The sequence below is a fragment of the Cryptomeria japonica genome, chromosome 8, assembly GCF_030272615.1.
Source record: "Cryptomeria japonica chromosome 8, Sugi_1.0, whole genome shotgun sequence".
NCBI lineage: Eukaryota > Viridiplantae > Streptophyta > Pinopsida > Cupressales > Cupressaceae > Cryptomeria > Cryptomeria japonica.
Window position 1 is genome coordinate 139,839,818 of NC_081412.1, and position 22,430 is coordinate 139,862,247.

Below are 22,430 nucleotides of genomic sequence, written 5' to 3' on the forward strand. Positions count from 1 at the left end.
GTTTTCTCACTTTGTTCCCGACTCTCCTTCGACAATCTTACTCAATCATGCAAATGAGGTGACTTATTTGTGGTATCAACGGTTTGGCCACTTGAATTACTGATACTTGCAATAACTCAGTAAACAAGATATGGTTTTATAGTTGCCTTCTATTTGATTTTCTGATGGAGTTTGCTAAGGATGCATTCTTGGTAAGCATCCTCAATGGAAGTATGATAAAGGCAAAGCATGGAGAGCTACATAGCTATTGGAGTTGGTGCACAATGACTTGGTAGGACCATTTCCACAACCATTTTTCATTAGGGTTAGATATGTCTTGACATTTATTGATGACTTTTGTATATATACATGGGTTTACTTTCTCAAACAAAAGCTTGAGGTCTTTGAGAGTTTTATAGATTTCAAAGCTTTTGCAAAGAAACAATCTGGGAAGTTCATTAAGTTTCCGCATACAAATAATGGGGGTTAATATGTCAACAATTAGTTTGAACAGTTCTGTGCTTCTTAAGGTATCAACATGCAACACACGATTCCATACAATCCTCAACAAAATGGTCTCACAGAATGCAAGAACACATTGTTGAAGGAGATGCTCAATTGTATGATTCACTCCAAGTCTTTGGCACCTCAGTATTGGGCAGAGGCCATCAACTGTGCATGTTACATCTAGAATCGAGTTCCTCACAAAGCTATGAAGGAGGTAACTCCTTTTCAAGCTTGGACTGGTTGGAAACCCATAGTTAAGCACTTCAAAGTGTTTGGTTCTCTCGCATGTACCTAGATTCCAGTGTGGAAACATAAGGCTATGGATCCGCAGAGCAACCCTTGCATATTTATTGGGTATCTAGTTGATGTCAAAGGGTACAGACTTCTCCATCCAACCACTCATGAGTTGTTCATTGAGAGCAGTGTTCGTTTTGAGGAGAGTTCTTTCAGTTCTCATACCACTTCTCCATCCACCATCACATTGGAGACATTGCATCATGATGATAGTTCTTTAGAGGATCTCAATCCTCCTTATCTTGATGAGGAGTCTTCTTCCTCCACTTTAGATGGCGACCGTGATATTGAGGATTCACATTCCTCTCATAGTCATCATTCAAAGGTTGATGATTCTCCCCCGACTCGCAACCTCAATGCCTCTTTGGGCTTGACAAACATTTGAGTCAGCAAGTGATTGGTTTGGTGATCCATCAGATACAAGAAGAACAAGGTCACAATTTCAGTAGGCTCCACATCTCTTCATTGCTTCAATTTCTAGTCCATAGTCTTTTCAAGAAGCTTCAAGTTTCCCAAGTGGGATGCTACAATGCAGGAAGAGTTCAATTCCTTAGAAAGGAATCACACATGGGATTTAGTCCCTCTTCCTAAGGGAAGGAAACTTGTTCGATGGAAGTGGAACTGTTGAACAAAATTTGTAGCAGATGGGTCATTGATAAGTATAAGGCTCACTTAGTAGCAAAAGGATTCTCCCAGGTTCCCGAGATTGACTACTCTGAGACTTTTGCACCAATTGCTAAGATGAATTCCATTCGACTTGTCCTTTCTATAGCTGCAGACCATCATTGGGAAGTTCATCAATGTATGTGAAGAGTGCCTTTCTTCATTGGGAACTTCAAGAAGAAATCTACATGGAGCAGCCATAGGGGTTTGTTCAGGATCCCTCACTTGTGTCGATTTCACAAGACTGTTTATGGCCTCAAACAAGCACCTCGATCTTGGTACACCAAGATGGACTCATTCCTTTTGACAATTGGTTTCACTCGATGACATTCTGATCCGAATGTATACATTCTACAATAGGATGAAACTCTCACATTTATGGTTGTCTATGTTGATGACTTGATCACAGGGAGTCATGCATCCACTATCAAGGCAGTGAAAACTGTTCTACATGATAGATTTCTGATTTCAGACTTGGGTCTTTTGCATTACAACTTGAGGATTGAGATCACTTAGTGATCTTCAGGTATCTTCCTTGGACAACCCATTTATGCACTTGATATGCTCTCCAAATTTCGCATGGCTGACTATAAGCTTGCACCGACTCCATTTTTGTCAAGGGTAAAACTTGAGGCTAAGTGCTCTTCACCCTTGGTTGATGGCACTTTATATCGACAAATTGTTGGGAGTCTCATCTACTTGACTCATATGAGTCCTAACATTTCATATGTTGTGGGCATGGTCTCTTGATTTATGCAAGAGCCACATGAGCTGCATTGGAAAGCAGCTAAGCGGATCCTCCACTACATTTAGGGTACTCACAATTATGGAATTTAGTATGCTGTAGGTGTGGATATTGACTTGGTGGGATATATAGATTCAGATTGGGCAGGTGATTCTCAAGATCACAAGTCTACTTCAGGATATTGCTTCTCACTTGGTTCCGGTCCAATTTGTTGGTTGAGCATGAAGTAGTTTGCAATTGCTCTTTTATGAACAGAGGCTGAGTATTGAGGGGTAGTCTATGCCAACATTGAGGCTATTTGTCTTTAGAATATTCTCATTGAGTTTGGTATTCCAATTAGAAAGCCTACCATCATCTTTTGTGATAATTAGAGTGCTATACAAATCGCAAGAAATCCAATTCGTCACCAAAGGACGAAACACATTGAGATACATATGCACTACATTCGATAGCTAATTCAAGAAGGCATCATTGATCCGAAGTGTTGCTCTACATCGGAGCAGATTGCAGACATCTTCACCAAACCCTTCACCAAAAACATGTTTCTTCATTTGCGAGCTTTGCTTGGAATGTGACGCATGTCTACTTTAGGAGTGGCTTCTTAGTTCTTCATTTTTCTCTCTCTATTTAGGGGGGTGGGGCTATTCCTCTGGGGGGGGGGGGGGTTCTTCTCTTGTGGGGAATTTCTATGTACATGGGTACCTAACATGGCTTCATTTGTCGCGACCCATCTTTTCACCCAGCTAAGGCATGCTTAAGGGGGGGTGTTAGTGTAGGGTTTTATTTTTCCTTATGTTATGGGGTATCTATTTTCCTACACATTATTTAAGCTTGCTTAGGTCATTAGGAGTGGTTAATATGAGTACACGCGGCGAATACTTCAACTACATGTGTAACTCCCACCTACTCATGGGTAGTTGAGTTACACACTCTCTTTCGACTTGTTGTGCCTCCTCACATAACCACTATTTTGTCATTTCCTAAGTGGGTTATGGGGTAGTTGAGTTTCTCACCCTCTTTTGGCTTTATGTGCCACTTTTTTAACTCCTTTTTTTGTTTTCATGTAAGGAGGTTTTGCCACATGTTTTGGCATTTAACAAGTAGGTAAAACCTCCCACTTTTTATGGGGAGTGGGAGTTAATGCATCTCTTGGATGTATATGCTATTATTTTTGTATGTAATAAGAACTATACTCACCTTCACTAGTTTAGTGATCGCTCGGTGAGCATCTTCTCAAAATTCTTTTCTTTGTGTTTATTTTCTCTCATTTCAGATTTCTCTTCATTCAGCTATTTTGATCTTCTACCATTTGTTGCTTGAAGTTGCATGTGATCAATGATTGACATCAGATCTTGGCTCAGTTCTTGAAACTCGCATAATCTAACATACGTAACTTGCAAAGTGCAGTTAGCCATGATGGCACTAGCAATGCTTGTGATCTAAGTTACTGGTTCTTCACCTTTTGGCCTGGGTTCTGGTTCTAGTTCTTGCCCGGTCCTGGTTCTCCCCGGGTTCTCCTTGGGTTCCTCTCGGGTCCTTCCCAAGTGGCCGGGTTTCCGACGCAGGACCCACAGGGAACCTGACCACCTGGGAAGGACTCGGGTGGAACCCAGGAGGATCCGGGTGAACCTAGGAGGACCCGCGTGAACCCAGGCCCGTGGTTTCCCAAAAACGGAGCCCACGGGTCAAAAAAACAATAAAAAATAATAAAAAAAGACTTTTTAAAATAGTTTTTTAATAATAAACCTCTAATTCGCCCCTTTATGACCTTTTAAAAAAAGACTTGAAACTTGAATATTATCTTTTTTGCAAATTTTGAATATGATATTAGACTTTAGTTATTAGTTTATTGATTACATTTGCGATATATGAATATTTATTGGCATTGGCAATTAATAATTTATGATTTATGTATGGAAAGTCACATTGTATATTTTATTTTTGTATGGATTGTATATATTGACCATATATATACGGACGAACCCGTATCTGTACCCAACATTTTTTTTTTTTGCCGAATCCACGAATCCGTACCCGAATCCGAACCCGAACCGGTAACCTTGCTTGCGATTATAATGAACTTGTTTATGAAGTTAACACTCTCAATTAAAACAAACTGGATGATTGTATTGCTTTTCCATGAACAAGTGCACTAATATAAACCATTCTATATTTAAAATTATATATTATGTGCAAATTATTGTTATATATATATGGTCTAACTAAACCATTTCAAAAAACAATCAGAAAATTGCAAATTATTGTACAAAGTATAAGGAAGCTCAAATGTCACAATGGACAAATCATCCTATGTAATTTGCCCTGCCTGCTTTCCCTATAGCTGTATAACATTTAACTGTAGACTATATATGATACTCATGCTATTATTGGAGGGATGGTATGGTAATTTGCTCTCTCTTCCTATTACAAAAGTACTCAACTAGAAATATGGATTAGTGTTATTCTAGATAATTGTTGGTAGTTTTTTGGTTTAGCGTTTATTGTAAGAAAGCCTTCACAATGGAGGTAGTTGATAAGGATAGTCTTTGTGGTAATATAATATTTTGGTATCAATAGAAGGAAGTGTTAGAATAGTATGTTTTTCTTATATGAGCTTCCTAAGGACTATGATCAATTTCTTTCATGGCTTAATTTCTCCATTTTGGTTTTTCCTTGAAAGCTATTTTTGTTAAGGATATAGCTTCATTCGGATTGAAGCAGGTAATATATAACGACATTGAATGAAGGGTCATGTCGCCGTAGTGTCATGACTCTACGTGGCATAAGCCACGTAGAAGTCATGCCCCTACGTGGACATGACTCTTCATCCTTTTATTTATAGGCATCGACACTTGCTGTGAACCGAAACCAATAATTGTGGCAGTTTTACGAACCAGCAAGCTGTTGATATTATCATAGCAGATTAGTAGTTAGAGTTATATATGTATATACACATCGGAGTTAAAACATATTCATTGTAGTGATCTTATTAAAGTCTATCCTCACTACATATTACTAGACTATTGTATTCTCTATCTCTGATCTAAATTCCTTAACATGGTATCAGAGCCACATTGGTAGAGAAATAATAAAATAGTGACACCTCTTTTCTAAAAAAAATTCAGACTTGCACTTAGAATCAAAGGAAAATCAATCATGGTGAACAGTGTTAGAGTGGAGGATAGACTCGAAGGCGCATCCAACTTCTTCTCATGGAGAATTCGAATAATAGCAATTCTTCAAGAACTCGAACTAGATGCATACATAGAAGAAGATACTAAGATGCCCAAAGACGAGCAAGAGAAAACAACCTGGAAAAGACACAACAACAAGCCTAAGAAAATCATAATTGATGTTGTTAAAGATCACATTCTTCCAACCATCTCAAAACTAACTTCAGCTTATGATATGTTCAAGACCATTCAAAACTCATATGAAATAAATAAAGCAAGCAGATTGCTCACTTTAAAACAACAATTAATGCATATCTACATGAACAAAGGAGAAACAATCACATCCTATTTCATGAGGATTTCAGAATTAAAAGACCAATTGTCAACTATTGGGAATAATATAGATGATATGGAGCTATCTCTAATAGCACTTAAGGGATTACCATCCAGTGGGAAATCCTTTATTCAAGGCATTAGTGCTTGTCTGACACTACCAAAATTCGATCAACTCAAGAATGATTGTACTCAAGAAGAATCTCGACTAATCACAAGAGGATTGTGTCCAAACAAAGGGGGAGAAATTCAAGCACTACATGCTAACACAAACAACAAAGGGAAGAAAAGGAAGTTCAAACAAAAGAGAGGAAATAATCACAAAAGCAAAGACTTCTCCAAGATTCAATGCTACAAGTGTGATAAATTTGGACACACTCACAGGTTCTGCCCAGAAAGAAAGAAAGCTCAAGGAACCATAGCTGAAGTCAAGGAAGTAGAGAATCCTCTATTTTTCTTAGCCTTGTCAAGCGAACTAAACTCAAACAAACATATGTGGATAATCGATAGTGGAACATCTCGACACATAACCGGTTTTAGAGATCAATTCGAAACCTTTGAAGGCCACTCAATTGAAGAAGTTACAATAGGAGACAATTCTACCTATCCAGTGAAAGGAATTGGGACCTGCTCAATTCAATTAAGAACAAGAGTTACATTACAATTGAAAGATGTTCTCTTTGTACCAGGTATCAAAAGGAATTTGGTCTCTATTTTAGGACTAGCTGATCAAGGATATCATGTCACCTTCCATGAAGATAAAGTTCTACTCTGGCCTAAATACTCTAACATAAAGAATGCTATTCCTATAGGATCTAGAGATGGTAGTTAATACAAATTATGTTATACTAAAAAAGAAGCACTAAATCATGAAGTATCAAACTCTAATGAAATTTGGCATAGAAGATTAGGACATCTTCCATTTAGTACCCTACCTTCTATAGGAAAAATTTCCACAGGATTACCCAATCTAAAATCTGATCATGTTGGAACTTGTAAAGGATGTGCTCTAGGGAAGAACTCAAAAGGGTCCTTTCCCTCAAGTGAACACAAATCAAAAGTTGTACTAGAACTTGTCCACATTGATTTGTGTGGTCCAATGTCATTACCATCACTAAGGGGATTCCTGTATTACGTGATATTTGTTGATGATTACTCTAGGAAAACTTGGATCTATTTCATAAAACTCAAAGAATCAAATGAAGTGTTATTGAAATTTAAAGAATTTAAGGCCCTAGTGGAAAATCAAACTGGGAAGAAAATAAAGATTCTAAGATCAGATAATGGGGGTGAATATATCTCTGAAAATTTTAAAGAATTCTACATTTCTGTTGGGATTAAGAGGGAGTGTACTGTACCTTATAATCCTCAACAAAATGGAGTTGCAGAAAGAAAAAACAGAACCATCATCGAAGCTGCTAAAGCCATGATGCATGATCAAAATCTACATATCTCATTTTGGGCTGAAGCCTCAAATACAGCTGTGTACATTCAAAATAGATGCCCTCATTCAATCCTAGAGAATATAACACTTGAAGAAGCCTTTACAGGAAATAAACCAGATTTAAGCCATCTAAGAATCTTTGGTTGCCACGTGTATATTCACGTTCCTAAAGAAAAGAGAACCAAACTAGAACCCTCTGGGAAGAAAGGCATATTTGTTGGGTACAGTGAAACCACTAAAGGATACATAGTCTATATTCCAGGACGAAGATCCATTGAAATCAGTAGAGATGTCAAATTTGAAGAAGATGCTGCTTATAAACTATCTCTAAGTGCAGAAGATGATCTAACCACAGAATCAGATGAAAATCCTACAATTGAAAATCAGAGGGAGAATAGCATAGAAAATCATGAACTTCAATCACCTAATTTCGAGAATGCTGAAAATCCTAACAAGAAGAAAAGACCACTATGGGCAAGAAAGATGATTGAATAAAATAATGTGGAACCCGATGAAATCTTCAAAGAGAATAAGAAAACAAGAAGTCAATCATGCTATGTTGCCCTCATGACCGAACTTACAAAATTTGAACCATCAAATGTTGAAGAGGCTTTAACATGTCAAGCTTGGAAAGATGCAATGATTGAGGAATACCAATCTATCTTAAAAAATGATGTCTGGGACATTGTACCTAGACCAAAAGATAAATCAGTTGTCTCATCAAAGTGGTTATTCAAAATCAAATATGCACCAGATGGTAGTATTGAAAAACACAAAGCCATATTCGTTGCCAGGGGGTTCTCTTAAAAGGCTGGAATTGATTATGAAGAGACATTTGCTCCAGTTGCCCGATATACTTCTGTAAGAACCATCATTGCCATTGCAGCTTCCAAAGGGTGGAAGATACACCAAATGGATGTGAAGACCGCATTTTTGAATGGTGTTATTGGGGAAGAAGTATATATAGAACAACCTGAAGGCTTTGCTACACATGATAGAAATCTCTATGTGTGTAGACTAAAAAAAGCTCTCTACGGTCTTAAGCAAGCTCCCAGGGTATGGTACGCAAGGATAGATAGGTCTCTCTCCAAACTAGGATATTCCAAAAATGAAGCAGACTTTAACATATACTTCAAAATATCGGATGGTGACATCTTAATACTTGTTCTCTATGTTGATGACTTGTTGATAGCAGGATAAGATCACCTCATTGCAAAATGCAAACAAGATCTTGTGGCTGAATTCGATATGAAGGATCTAGGTCTACTGCACTATTTTCTGGGCCTAGAAGTATGGCAAAAAGAGAATTATATTTTCCAAAATCAAGGAAAATACACCATTGATATCCTGACCAGATTTGGTATGATAGATTGTAAGCCTCTATCCATTCCAATGGAAACAAATTTTCATAAGCTCAAAAGTGAAGCAGTAGATTCAGAACCTACAAATCCTACATACTATAGACACATTATTGGATCTCTTATTTTCCTGGTAGACACTCGCCCTGATATTTGTTACGCTACGAATGTGTTAAGTCATTTCATGTGCGAACCTAAGAAGATTCACCTAATGGCTGCTAAGCATATTCTGAGATACTTGCGTGGCACTATTGGACTTGGCCTGAAGTATAAAAATGTTGAGATACAACTCCAAGGGTATTCTGATTCCGACTGGGCAGGAAGTTCCATTGATCGTAAAAGTACAACGGGGTGTTGCTTTAGTCTTGTATCAACTATTATATCCTAGTTTAGCAGAAAACAATCAGCAATTGCTCAGAGTTCCACTGAAGCCGAATATATGGCTGCCTCCATGGGAGCACATGAGGCAGTATGGTTAAGGAAATTGCTAGTTGGACTATTTGGGAAGCCCCTAAACCCCAATGTGATTCACTGTGATAATCAAAGCTGCATCAAACTTTCTGTAAATCTAGTTTTTCATAATCGATCCAAGCATATAGAAATCCCATACCATTACATAAGAGATATGGTAGACAGAGATGTCATCAAATTGACCTACATCAGCACTGAAGAGCAAAGTGCCGACATATTCACCAAACCTCTTGCAAAGTTGAAAGTGGAGTACTTTAGAGGTAAACTTAGTATGACTAAATTATAATGGAAATTTTTGATATTAATCTTAATCATATGTAATTGATATATTCATGAATATCTTGAATGCAATATTGCATGTATGTGTTATGTCATGGAAGGTGACGATCTTTCATGTGATGTAAGTGTAAGATCTCTATTGTAAGGTGATGACTTTCACAATAGCCTGATCTGTTATCAAGATTGACTACATTAAGTTGCTGTCCTGGAATGTGCCGGAAATCTTGATACTAAATTTGCTATGATGAGTTATTGAATTGTTATCATTAAATGATTGTTCCGAAATATGTTGGGGAAATAATGATAACAATCACATTATGATTGACTACATTAATTTGCTGTCCCGGAATGTGCCGAATATCATGATACTAAAATTATTTCACCTGTGATAATGACAATGTTACAATTGTCACTAGAATCAAGGTTGTAATCTGATAAGACTTCAAGTAGTTGTTGTCCCAGAGTGCTGGATAACAGATAATCCATATCTCTCTGAGATATGAAGTATTTCACTAGTAAGTGTTACTACGTGAATGATCATGTCAAATGAATGTGTATATCTAGAACGTTGTTCCTTAAAACTTAATTATGAAATTCAATCCTCTTTTGCTAAGAGGGAGTGTTAAGGATATAGCTTCATTCGGATTGAAGCAGGTAATATATAACGACATTGAATGAAGGGTCATGTCGCCGTAGTGTCATGACTCTACGTGGCATAAGCCACGTAGAAGTCATGCCCCTACGTGGACATGACTCTTCATCCTTTTATTTATAGGCATCGACACTTGCTGTGAACCGAAACCAATAACTGTGGCAGTTTCACGAACCAGCAAGCTGTCAATATTATCATAGAAGATTAGTAGTTAGAGTTATATATGTATATACACATCGGAGTTAAAACATATTCATTGCAATGATCTTATTAAAGTCTATCCTCACTACATATTACTAGACTATTGTATTCTCTATCTCTGATCTAAATTCCTTAACAATTTTCACATATCTTCTATTATGATTGAGGCACGATTGGTTGCTTGTCTCTAATGGTATTCTAAAGTTTACATCTTTATCTCAATTTTTGAATTTTTGAAGGTGGGTTCAAGATGATCCTTACTCTTGTAGCATGATGAGGTTAATCCCATCTAAAGGAACTATTTTCCAAGATAAATGACAAAATTAAGATTGATAATTTCAATGTAGACGAATCTGTTGAACTCAGTTTTACCAAAATTTTAGTTTCACCACTCATTTTTTTGTCACCCCTAGGTGCTTATCCTATGTTTATTACCCCAAAAAAACCCAATTAAGTTAAATAAACCAGCAACATAGTTGATTATTGTAAAAGATCTAATACATAACCTGATAATATCCATGGCAAAAAGGATGGGACTAGAAGAGTTTGATTGAGTAATTCTAGGTTGCAATTGGAGGGTCTCTAAACAACTCTCCTAGCATCCAAAGCTGATTAAAATAACTTAGCAATAGATGTCAAAACCTGATTAACCCTCCAAACATGTCTGCGAGAAGTGATAACCAAGTCAAAATTTGATGTCGGTTGTAGATCACTTGCAACTCCAAGCAATAGATGATCGAAGATCAAAATAGCTGAATGAAGAGAAATCTAAATGAGAGAAAATAGAGATAAAGAAGAGAATTTTGAGAAGACTCTCATTGAGCTATCACTGAACTAGTGAAGGTGAGAGTATAGTGCTTATTATATAGAAAAATAATAGCATATACATCCAAGAGGTGCATTAAATCGCACTCTTCATAAAAAGTGGGAGGTTTTACTTTCCTAGTAAATGCCAAAACATGTGGCAAAACCTCCTTACATGAAAACAAAAAGAGTTAAAAAGGTGGCACATAAAGTTGAAAGAGGGTGAGAAACCCAACTACCCCATAACCCTCTTAGAAAATGACAAAATATTGGTTATGTGAGGTGGCACAACAAGCCAAAAGAGGGTGGGTAACTCAACTACTCATGAGTAGGTGGGAGTAACACATGTAGCTGAAGTATTTTGCCACATGTCCTAATATTAACCACTCCTAATAACTTAAGCAAAACTTAAACAATGTGCAGGAAAATAAAAACCCCCTAACATAAGAAAAAGAAACGCTACACTAACATTGTATAGTAGCCATGTGCCCCTCATCTTTGATCAAGACTAAGGAAATCTATGCAACAAAATTATCCTAATTGAGATGCTCCAATGTTGCATACTAATGTCTCATCATCCTCTCCTTGTATTCAATCTACTTGTGAGAGAGGAGGCATAGGCAAGAATGCACGCACACTGACTTCTCTGCATTTTTCGTTGCTGATTGATGATACTTGGCAGATAAAATATTATATTCAAGTTTTACTCATTTAAAGAGGAATACACAACCTATTGAGATTTGAAACAAACTCAATAAAAACTCACTTTGAAGGGTTAGATTAGGTTATTTTTTTTTTTCTCCTTTTTTCCTTTTTTGTCTGTTAAAAAAATGATTTGTTGTGGGTTCTTTGTGGGTATGTTCAGGTATAGGATTCACTAGTATCTATATCCAATACAAATCTGTCTAAGTATGGAGTAGATTTTGAGTGAATCCTGTAACTATTTGATATATGTTAGATTGTCTTAGTTATAATGCTACTCTGTACATAAAGGCATTTATTGCTTATGTTAATGACGTAATAACACCACATTAGCTACGTCTAAAAGTAATTGACAATTAACTTACAGCCACCTTATAACTTACCCATTTTATAATAAATAGAAGCCACACTCATTGAAGTGTGTGCCATTAAATTCTATCAAACTCAATGCCTCCATGTAAATAATAATTAATTATTTATTTAAGCCGACTCAAGTGGAGAAGGCGCCATGTAATAATTTGTATTTAATCATTTGTCTAAGGCCGACTTAACAAAAGGTCACACTATTTCTATTTGAAAAGTCATCTCTCTTGAGGCTGCTGACTTCCCTTGAAGAGACACCACGAATTGTATATAAGCAAGGCAATTCTCACTCATTTGATTATCCAATTCTCTTCAAGTCAGATCCAACGAATACAAGAGAAGTTTGCACTTCTACAGCAGATCGAGTTTGATAGAAGAGCAGTTTGCACTCAAGGAGATAGTTGATAATCATCTTCAACATATTATCATATTGCTTCAGATTGACATTCAGCAAGGAGATTTATATCTGTTGTAGTTCGCACCTAGGAGAGGCGCCTATATTCATCATTGAATCGGCCTTAAATTTGGCCAAGTTGTAAAAACAGATTTCTGCATTATTCAATAATATAAGAGATATCATTCGCTGGGTTTTTCTCCCTCAAGAAGGAGGGTTTTCCCAGGGTACTTGCTGTGTTAAAGTGTTTATCAATTCTGTATTTCTGTTTATTTCGCATCTAATCATAAAAACAAAACCACCTACAAGCATATTCCATTATCATAATTAGATTTAATCTATTCAAGCAGAAAGAGCTGGGTAGTTGGAACATGAGAGGGGTTGCGCTGGTCTGTTGTCTACCATGCCCAAGGAATGGTTTCTTCTAACTTCCTTGCTAGACTTGGTGGCCCATGTGGCTCACCCTTCAAGTCCATTACCCATACAAGTCTTACCTTATGGGTTTGTCATAGAGGGTGCAATTTGGCTCCTTGACTCCAAGGGTCTTTGTGACCACTTGTGAGACCCTCGTTGCTACTGGATTACACCTCTATCCATCCCTCACAAGATGCATAAACAAACTTATTCGATACATATGGAATTAGAGTGCATTAAATAACCAGCCACTATATTATCAACAACTACAGTCTGATATAATTCATATTACAGATTTGTTTCCTTATGGCCAATGCATATTCCAGCAGATTAACAGAGATACCATTCAATAGAATCTACATATAAATTACTATGTCTTCATTCAGATATGCATAGTGAAGTAACAACATATTATTCAGTAAATATCTATTCCTAGCATCTGAACATACCTTAGTTTTATGCAATAATAGCATAGTGGTTAGATGTTATACTGTTACTGAATATCACCTTCCAATGGGGTGTTTTCTGCATTAATAATCTTTCCTCCTCAGATTGTTACATTCTGATGTGCCAGTGTCTCTTCTAATTACCACGGGTTCCTTCTTTTTGTTTCAGCAATTCACTTTCTTTATTTTTTATAAGTATGTGTCTGTATCGTGCCAAAAGGCTGAGTTTTATGGCCTGATTCTATGAAAATACTAATAAGAATTTTTTTTTGTGGTTCTTGAATATGTTCTTCGTACTTCTTATATGATGGGAAAGGATGTTCCAGGAGACATGTCTCTTGTCTCTTGGTAAATCGTTTACCATTGCCTTCTCTAAACCGTACTCTTTTTTATAATCCAATCGATAATATTATAATCACTGCCCATAATATCGATTATTCTTATGTTCACTTTAGTCATCGATTAGAATATTATTTACAATATGATTAAGGGATATTAATTATTGGTTTTATGGCTGTTATTACCGTTAATGATTCTTATCGAATCAAACCTAAGATACCGGTTGTTGGCATTTTAGGTTGGGTCCGGGTCCTAGTTCTTGCCTGGTCTTGGTCCTACCCAGGTTCTCCCTAGGTTCCACCTGGGTCCTGCCCAGGTGCATGGGTTCTCTGTGGGTCCTACCACATAGAACCCACAGAGAACCCATCCACTTGGGCAGGACCCGGGTGGAACCTAGGTAGAACCCGAGCGGACCCAAGAGAACCTAGGCCCCTGGGTTCCCAAAAACGGGGCCCACGGGTCATAAAAACACAAAAACCAATAAAAAAATACTTTTTTTTAATATTTTTTAAACATGTAAATCCATGTCTCTCTGATCTTTTCCAATATGTTTCACTGGCCTGCTCTTAATTCTGTTCTTATCCTCTACATAAGGCTGCTCATATATTCTCTTGTTCTATCGCACCAAGCTGTTCTAGACTACTGTAGATCTGCTTTTATTTATGTCCTTATTCTGTTCATCCTTCTGTCCTAATGCTATTCTTATTCATCTCTGTCATGCTCTAACTTAGGATCCTTTTTCCGTTGTTGAATGATGTTGTATTATATTATTCTCTGTAATATCTGATATGTTTATAACTGCTGTAATATATCATTGCAGCAGTCACATTGTATATTTCATTTTTGTATGGATTGTATCATTGTAATAATCAATAATGGTAGTGATAGTTTATAAATTATATAATTATATTTTATAATTTTGATGTTTGAACATATATATATATATATATATATATATATATATGTATGGACGAACCCATACCCATACCCAAGATTTTTTTTTTTTGCCGAATCCGCGAATCCGTACCTAAATCAGAATCCAAACTGGTAACTTAGAATCAAACAACATCTAATCCCTCAAATCAATATTACTTAGTATTATATAAGTCTTTCCTTAATCGGTATTCTTGAATTTGCATATGTGATCTTAATTAATTATTATTGGATATATATTAATGTTGTATACATAACTTATTATCTGCATTAATGAATCATCATATAGTTGTGTGAATAATAATAATAATATGTGAGGGCATATTAATAATCCATTTTATTATTTTATGAGTCTGATTATTAAATACTATATATATATATATACATATATATATATTAGTGTTCCATGGGGATGCGTCCCCCCCCTTTTTGGCCATGTCTCCGAGAAGGGGACGTCTCCGGGATGGGGGGATGGGGACACGACACCCCCCGCCGTCCCGCCACTGCCACCCAAGCGCCGCTAGAGACAGGGAGTCTCCGCGTCTCCCAGAGAGACATGGAGATGCCTCCACATCTCCTTGGGAGACATTTGGGCGTGTCCCTGTCCTTCGAGAGACGTGCAGACGTCTCTCAAGGGACGGGGAGACGCCTAGACATCTCCTGTCGCCCCCACGTATATGCATTATTTAAAATTAAAATATAAAAAAAAAGTGACTTTTTAAGTTTTTTGGGGGTTAAGGGGTAACTTTAATTGGACATGGGCCAATAGAAAAATAACACCTGACGCCTTTAGAAAATAATAAAAGTATTTTTGGCCTCGCGGGGTGCTGCCCCTCGACTGACCCCAACTTGGGGGCATTGCCCCCAAACCCCCGTTGAAAAATATAGGGGGAAACCACACCGATAGTAGTAGGGAAAATCTAACCTCTGAGTCTGATTAGGCTCCATATAACAACACAACTTAGAAATCTTGGTAATTGGTATTTAGATTTAGTATTTCAAATTTCCTATAGTCTCATTTGAAAATGTAATTCTTATACTGTAATACTGTCATACATCTTTTCAAAACTAGTTTTTCAAGTACTATATATATATGTATAACTATATCAGCACCACCACCCCGCCACCCCCCCGCCGCCGTGCCCCCGCCGTGCCCAAACTTAGGCCCTTGGTCCCCCCGTCCCGGAAACGCGTCCCCCGTCCCCAATGCTCGTGGAACACTGATATATATATATATATATATATATATATATATATATATATATATATATGTATGTATGTATGTATGTATGTATGTATGTATGTATGTACATTATTGTTATTATTTTACAATATAGGGCATGAATATCGTTACATTTTACTGGACTAGTTACAGTTTGGATTGCACTACTGATCGATATAGGATGGGGATATGACAAATTCTAACCTTTGAAGTTTTGAACTGAGACAAATGCAAATGGCTGACTTCAGTCTCAGTCCAATAGGTGACTGTAGCTTTGTTAAGTTGTCCATGGCATCTGGCAGAATTGATTGCCTTAATAAGTTCTTCTGTTCTATATATTCTTAACTATTGCGAAGACTTGGCTGTGTTAGCAATTGTCAAGCTATTATTAGAAGTATTATTATTTTAAACTAATCTCGGGAACTGACTATCTATTATTGAGATTTAACATTAATATAATTGTGCATTATTAATATGATTCTGCTTTTGAATTTGGTGTTTGTAGTTGTATGGTTTGCCCTCATAATGAAGAAAATGCTGTTGACTTTTTATGCTTCTTTATTTGCAATTGGTTTCTATCAATGTTTTCTGACTGTTAAAATATGTGCAGCTATGTCGATCCAGAAGCAGCTGTTGGATGTGGGGATGGAACAATTCGCATTTTTGACATGTACAGCAGTCAATGCTCTCGTATATTCAGGTATACTTTTCATGGTTTTGCACTGTGGACTATTTTTTCCTGTGCTTAACTGCAATGTATCTAAAATATTATTATAGCAAAATATTTGACTTATTAAGAAATTCTCAGTTTAGGTTTGCTTTGATCTCTGGTGAAGGAGTTGAGTTCAAACATAAATCAATACCGACATTCAGCTTGTAGGAGTAGGCATGTGGCTCCTCAACACCCCCAAGGATCCCTACTAGACGAAATAGCTTCCACAAGAGAGAATGCCAAGATAACTTGCACCAATAATGCATAGATTGATAATGGTTGAATATCGTTGAATACAAATGTACAGTAGGCCTTGCTTATGTAGGCAAGGTATGAGGTAGGATTACACAAGACGCTGACATGTGTCTTAATCTTATGCAATGAGACAACTACCTTTGATACAAATATTAATTGCATGATGCAAATATTAATGCTTAGATAACTAAAAGTAAACAATGAGACATGGCTCCATTATAACTAACTTCTAGAAATGACACCCAGGATATAAGGATAACTAACTTAAGATACAAGCTAGGACCTGTTGTGACCTAATCACACATCACCCCATTCCAAATGGCCCCCCCTACTTTTAAGGCCCTCTCAGTCTTTTGGTTTTGATTTTTTGGGTCTTTTTGCGACAGTCTCGTCGATCCTCTGAGTTTGCAAGTGAGTGGGGTTAAATTTGATCAAGTCTGCAGCTCGTTTGAGCAATTTTTGCCAAGTTTGAAGCTCGTTTTGTCATTTAGACCTAAATTTTAGGGTTTGTGAAAAAATTGAGCGCTGCATTGGAATCAAGACCCTTTAAGGAACCTGCACGTGAAATTTGAGCAACTTTCTATTTTTAGAAAGTCCCTATTTTTTAGGGATTTCAGTGCCTCTCGGATTGGTCTAATTTTGCTGAAAATCAAACTTACTATTTTTAGTAATTTTCTATTTTTAGTGTCTTTGCGTCCTGTTTTGCCCGGACTCTGACATTTTGAAAACTTTTTATTTTTGGAAAGTCTATTTTTGGCAGGTTCTTCGTAGGCAGACACTAAAGACCAAGTATTCCTGAACATTCCTAAATCCGGAAAAGTAAAAAAAGCAGGCTAATTTGATAAAAAATGGCTAAGTGTGGGCATCCATTCCAGAAGTGGAAAGTGTGAAAATCTTTTAAGTCCGGCAAAAAATCCACCTCAAAATCTCAAAATGGCACTTTAATTTGGAAACATTCAAAATTGATCAAGTTTGGAGAGAAAGAAAGCAATCTCCTCCATGCAGTGATTTTGGAAAGATGATGCCAAGGAAAGATGAAAAATTTGAAAATTTCACTATGCAATGATTTTAGCCCCCAAATGGAAGAATGGGCACTAGAATGAGGTAGCCATGGAAAATGTGAAAATGATGAAATTCCTTCCTCAGTGCCAAATGGCGCCCCAGTTTAGTGAAGGGCGTTGAAATTAGCGTGTCATGGAAAATTCAAAAAAATGAAAATTCCTTGACAAGGTTAAATTGGCGCCCAAGAGCCAAGAAGGGTGCCAAAATGAGGTGGTCAAGGAAAGTTAACGCCCTGGTCAGGTCAAGAGCGCTAAAATGGGAGGAGCATGGAAAAATTCAAAAATCACAACTTCCTTTCTTAGGTGATTTTGGCACCCAAGTGTGGAGAGGGGCACCAAAATTGGTTTTCCATGAAAAATCAAGAAATGGTAAAACTCCTTTAGCACAATTTAGCGCTCAAGTTTGATCAAGGGCGCTAGGATGAGTAGGTCAAGGAAAGTCAAGCAATGAAGGAATTCCTTCATAAGAGCAAAATGGTGCCCAAGTGTTGAGAATGGCGCCAAAATCAAGGCATCAAGGAAAAAACTTGAAATGTTGAAAATTCCTCCATGGTGAGTATTCCACGCCCAAGTCAAGGATTGGAGAAAATTTCCAAGGCAAGGAAAATCCAGGTCAAGGATGAACTGGGAACAGAAAATTCCCCTCAGTAAAAATTTTGAAAAATTCATTTTTATTGCATGAAATCACATCCAAATTTCAAAATTCTTTCAGATTTGGATTTGTGAGAATTTTCTTTCTCCTAGAACTTGGAACCCTATTTTTGGAAAGTTCCTAAAAAACAGGAGATGGTGGAAAATCATTGAAAATATCCTCAGAGCAAGGAAAGTTCGAAAAACTTCAAGAAAATTCTTCCTAAGTCAAAGATTCTCTCCTGAAGTTTTCTCTCTCCCAAGGTTTTTTCCGCCAAGTGGATGGATAAAAAGAATCTTAATCTTTCAAAAATCCCTCCAAAATTCAAAAAATGTAAAGTTGGCAAGTTGGCAACTTAAGAAGAAAGAATATTCCAAATCATGACGCATAACTCAAGGCATTAAAAGAAATTTCCATTTTGGAACTCGATAGTGGAGCCCATTTGCATGGCGTGTTGGAAAGGAAACTATGATGCATCAATAAAACAACTGCCCAAAATGACCTTTGCCAACTTAGCAACATGTTGGAGAAATTCTATATAAATGTGCAAGTATAATTCATTTCTCACGTGCGAAGTTGGAGAAAGCAAAGTTGGAGGGGAAGTGCAAAAGTCAGACTTGGAGAATATTTTCAAGAAGCTTAGTTCGCGGAGAAATTGCGGAATCAAGCAAAGCAACAACTATCACTAGACAGGCACAGATAAAAGCATAAATGAAGGGATTCCTTCCAGAATCCAAGATGGTGTCCAGGTGGAAAGAAATCAGCTACACAAATCTAGGGACATTCAACTTGGCTTCTTTCAAGATCAGGATGTTTGGGACAGCCAGACATAATCCATCACCTACAGCTGCCAGGATTGTCAAAAGCGGAATTGTTGTGGCAGCAGGTTTTCCTCCATCTATTCAATGTTCGGAGTTGATCTTGGAATGCGCAAAACACTACAATCCGGAGAGAAGGGCTATTTTAACAAGTGGCAAGTTATTGGCCAACTTGACTCCGGAGGCTATTGGTGAAACCTTTGGAATTCCTTTACATCATTCCATGACCTACAGGACTATGAATGGAGCTAGGCAGTATACGATGCAGGTCCTGACAGATGTGCGAAGATCATCAACAAGAGTTGGTTGCAGAAGCCCAAACCTCACATCTCTAAAATGCCTAAGACGCTCACCAGTTTTGAACTCAAGCAGGAGTATGTGGATTTGATAATGATGTTAAGCAGGATAATGGGGTGTTCACATGCCATAAATTTTGAATCATGGATGTTTTTCTACATTGGCGAACTGTTGACGTGTATTTTGTACACAACCAATACACAGAATAAAATACCTAAAGGTACCTTATCCTCTCTTGATTAAAGCCTCTGAATGCTGAAGATATCGCGAAAAGGATCAATCAGGATGACTTCAAGGTTCTTCGTTGTAGGATCTCTACGTGTGGATAAGCACCAGTGGTCGTTGTAAATGCTGTTTCTTCAAGGGGTCTTACGCACTTTCTGAGAAAGCTTGTCCATGTCACGCTCTTTAGATTTTCAGGAACAGGTTTTTCCTAATACTAACAGATTATCAAAAAAGATTGAAAGATAAGGGTTTCAAGAAATGAATGCTAATCTAATCCTAAGAATGACTCAATGTAGGCTGGACTTGGTAAGATTCTACCAATTTCAGTATTGCCAAGGAATTACAACTCTACTGGAATTGATGCGATCTTCTAAGGTGATTAGTGATTTTCAAATCATCAAGGATTATGGATACTATCATAAAGATACATATCAATTTTTCAATAACGATTGAATGTTCAAGCAATCTCAATATCTCTAGTTGACCACACAAGGCGTCCTTACAATCAGTAAGAAGCTAGTGGTTTGGATATGAATCTCACCAAAGATCAAGCACAACACTTAGTCCTTCAAACTTAAATACTACTTCGACTGAGAATGATTCAAGAAGATAAACAACCATGAAGATAGCCACAAGTATTGCAATAAAACACCATAACTTCAATATTTTATTGATCTCAAAGCCAAATGGACAACAATTGTTCAAAATTTTCTCTTCACTTCAATCTTGCTACACAATAACTTTCTTCTCTCCAAGCTCTAACTATTATCTATCATCTAATCTCTCTATCTTCTAATGACAAAATGAAAATGAGTGAGGGTATATATAGCATCCTCAATTACAATGAATGGCCTAGATCGAAAGAAGATCAATGGCTAAGATTCTGACACCTAAACCCTAATTAGGGTTTGTTACAAAAAAAATCTCCATTTAGATGAACATTATTAAATGCATAGCCAAATATTTAATTGGCACAAATATCGAGGAAATGCAGACCAATGAGAATTAAGATGCCACATCATCCTATAACAACCTTTCTTCTAGAACCTTGTTCCCTTTCCTATGTTCTTTCTTAGCATATCCAACGAATCTGGACACAATTCCTTCAATCTCAGCAATAGGAATCTCAGGAAGATTCTTCATTCGTTCCTCCAAGTGAATGACCTGATCAAAAGCAGTGAGAAGAGCTGTTTCCGATCCAGGTTCGAGTTCTTTGATCTTCTCAATCAGGAGCATGGTAGTGAACATCAGGTCTCGTTGCTCATCTGTGATGACATTTTCCTCTTTGCAAAAGATGACTTTGACTCTATCCTCCAACTCATGGATGTCCACATCTATCTCAATCTTGATTCGCCTGCCAAGAATGGTACACAACACTTCAAACACCTTATCTTGAATTGGATGGATGACACCTTCAACTTGACTGCATTTGGTGTTGGTGTCCTCGAAAAGAACCTCTTTCATCTGGAGTAGAGCTGACCACTGTAGGAGGTTATGAGTTCCTCCATCCATTATCTTTTCTTGCGCCAAGATCCGCCTTGGTGTTTGCCTGATTACTTGTAGCACAGGAATGATAACATCTCTAGTGTGAGCGAAAGCGGCCACGGTTATCAATAGATTATGGATAATCTCAAGAACTTGGATAGCTCGATGGATTGTCTTCATCATTCTAGTTGCAAATTCAACTGCTACCGTGTGGGATTTATCAATCGAAGAGCTCATAAGCTGAACCAAGCTTTTGACCCTCTCTGCCTTGCCAACTGATTCAAGAGGAAGTGCTTGTAAAGGAGATACTGTTGGATCCTGACATCTCAAGGGCTGATTGAGATGACTAAAATAGCCTCTCCAAGCACCGACCTCTCTCTCAAGCTTCCTATTCTTTCCAGTGGACCTTATACACTGGTTACACAACAACCTCTCAAAGGAAAATCCCACCGAGGAGGGCAACGAGTAGGAGAAATGGAAGTTTGGGCTTTACAAGGTTTGGGTGTTGCTTATATCTTACACGAGATGCTTACTTTAAAATCTGACCATATGGATACTCGTGAAAAAATATTTGGTGCCATTTTCAACGGAGAACCAATGCCTAAACCTAGCACTCCTACAGAATCTTTCCGATTGCTCAGTAGAGAACTACGATCTTTAGCTCTAGAATTGAATCATACTATTCTATCTGAGATAGACTTTCAGATAGATAAGAAGGAAGTTTGATCAAAATGAATCAAAATTTATTTTTTATGAGTGACCAGGATAAACACGAACAACTTCGAATTGGATTAGTTTCTCCCGAGCAGATTCTCGCTTGGTCTGAAAGAATATTACCTAATGGAGAAAGAGTCGGACAAGTTACTACAGAACGCACTTTAGATTATAGAACTTATGAACCAGTAAGAGATGGATTATTTTGTGAAAGAATATTTGGACCTAAGAAAAGGGGAGTTTGTGCTTGTGTAAAACCTCGAATGATGGAAAATGACAAGGAAAACTACAACTACAATTTTTGTACTCAATGTGGAGTTGAACTTGCTATTGATCCTCGAATTCGAAGATATCGAATGGGATACATTAAACTGGCATGTCCAGTTGTTCATATTTGGTATTTCAAACGACGCCCCAGTTATATCGCGGATCTATTAGATAAAACTCGTAAAGAATTAGAAGACCCAGTATACTACGATGTGTGACTTGATCACAAGCTCCGATTATACAGATCCG

The 22,430-nt window shown here is 37.3% G+C and overlaps 1 protein-coding gene across 2 annotated transcripts in view; it reads left to right on the plus strand.

The window, feature by feature from the left end:
* LOC131032298 (F-box/WD-40 repeat-containing protein At3g52030) overlaps positions 1-22,430 on the plus strand; it is a 209,683-nt gene that overhangs the window by 88,338 nt on the left and 98,915 nt on the right. For both annotated transcript variants that reach the window (XM_057963231.2, XM_057963232.2), the window contains one exon: positions 16,327-16,416. In XM_057963231.2, coding sequence (XP_057819214.1) covers positions 16,327-16,416 — 90 coding nt within the window. The remainder of the gene's footprint in view (positions 1-16,326; positions 16,417-22,430) is intronic.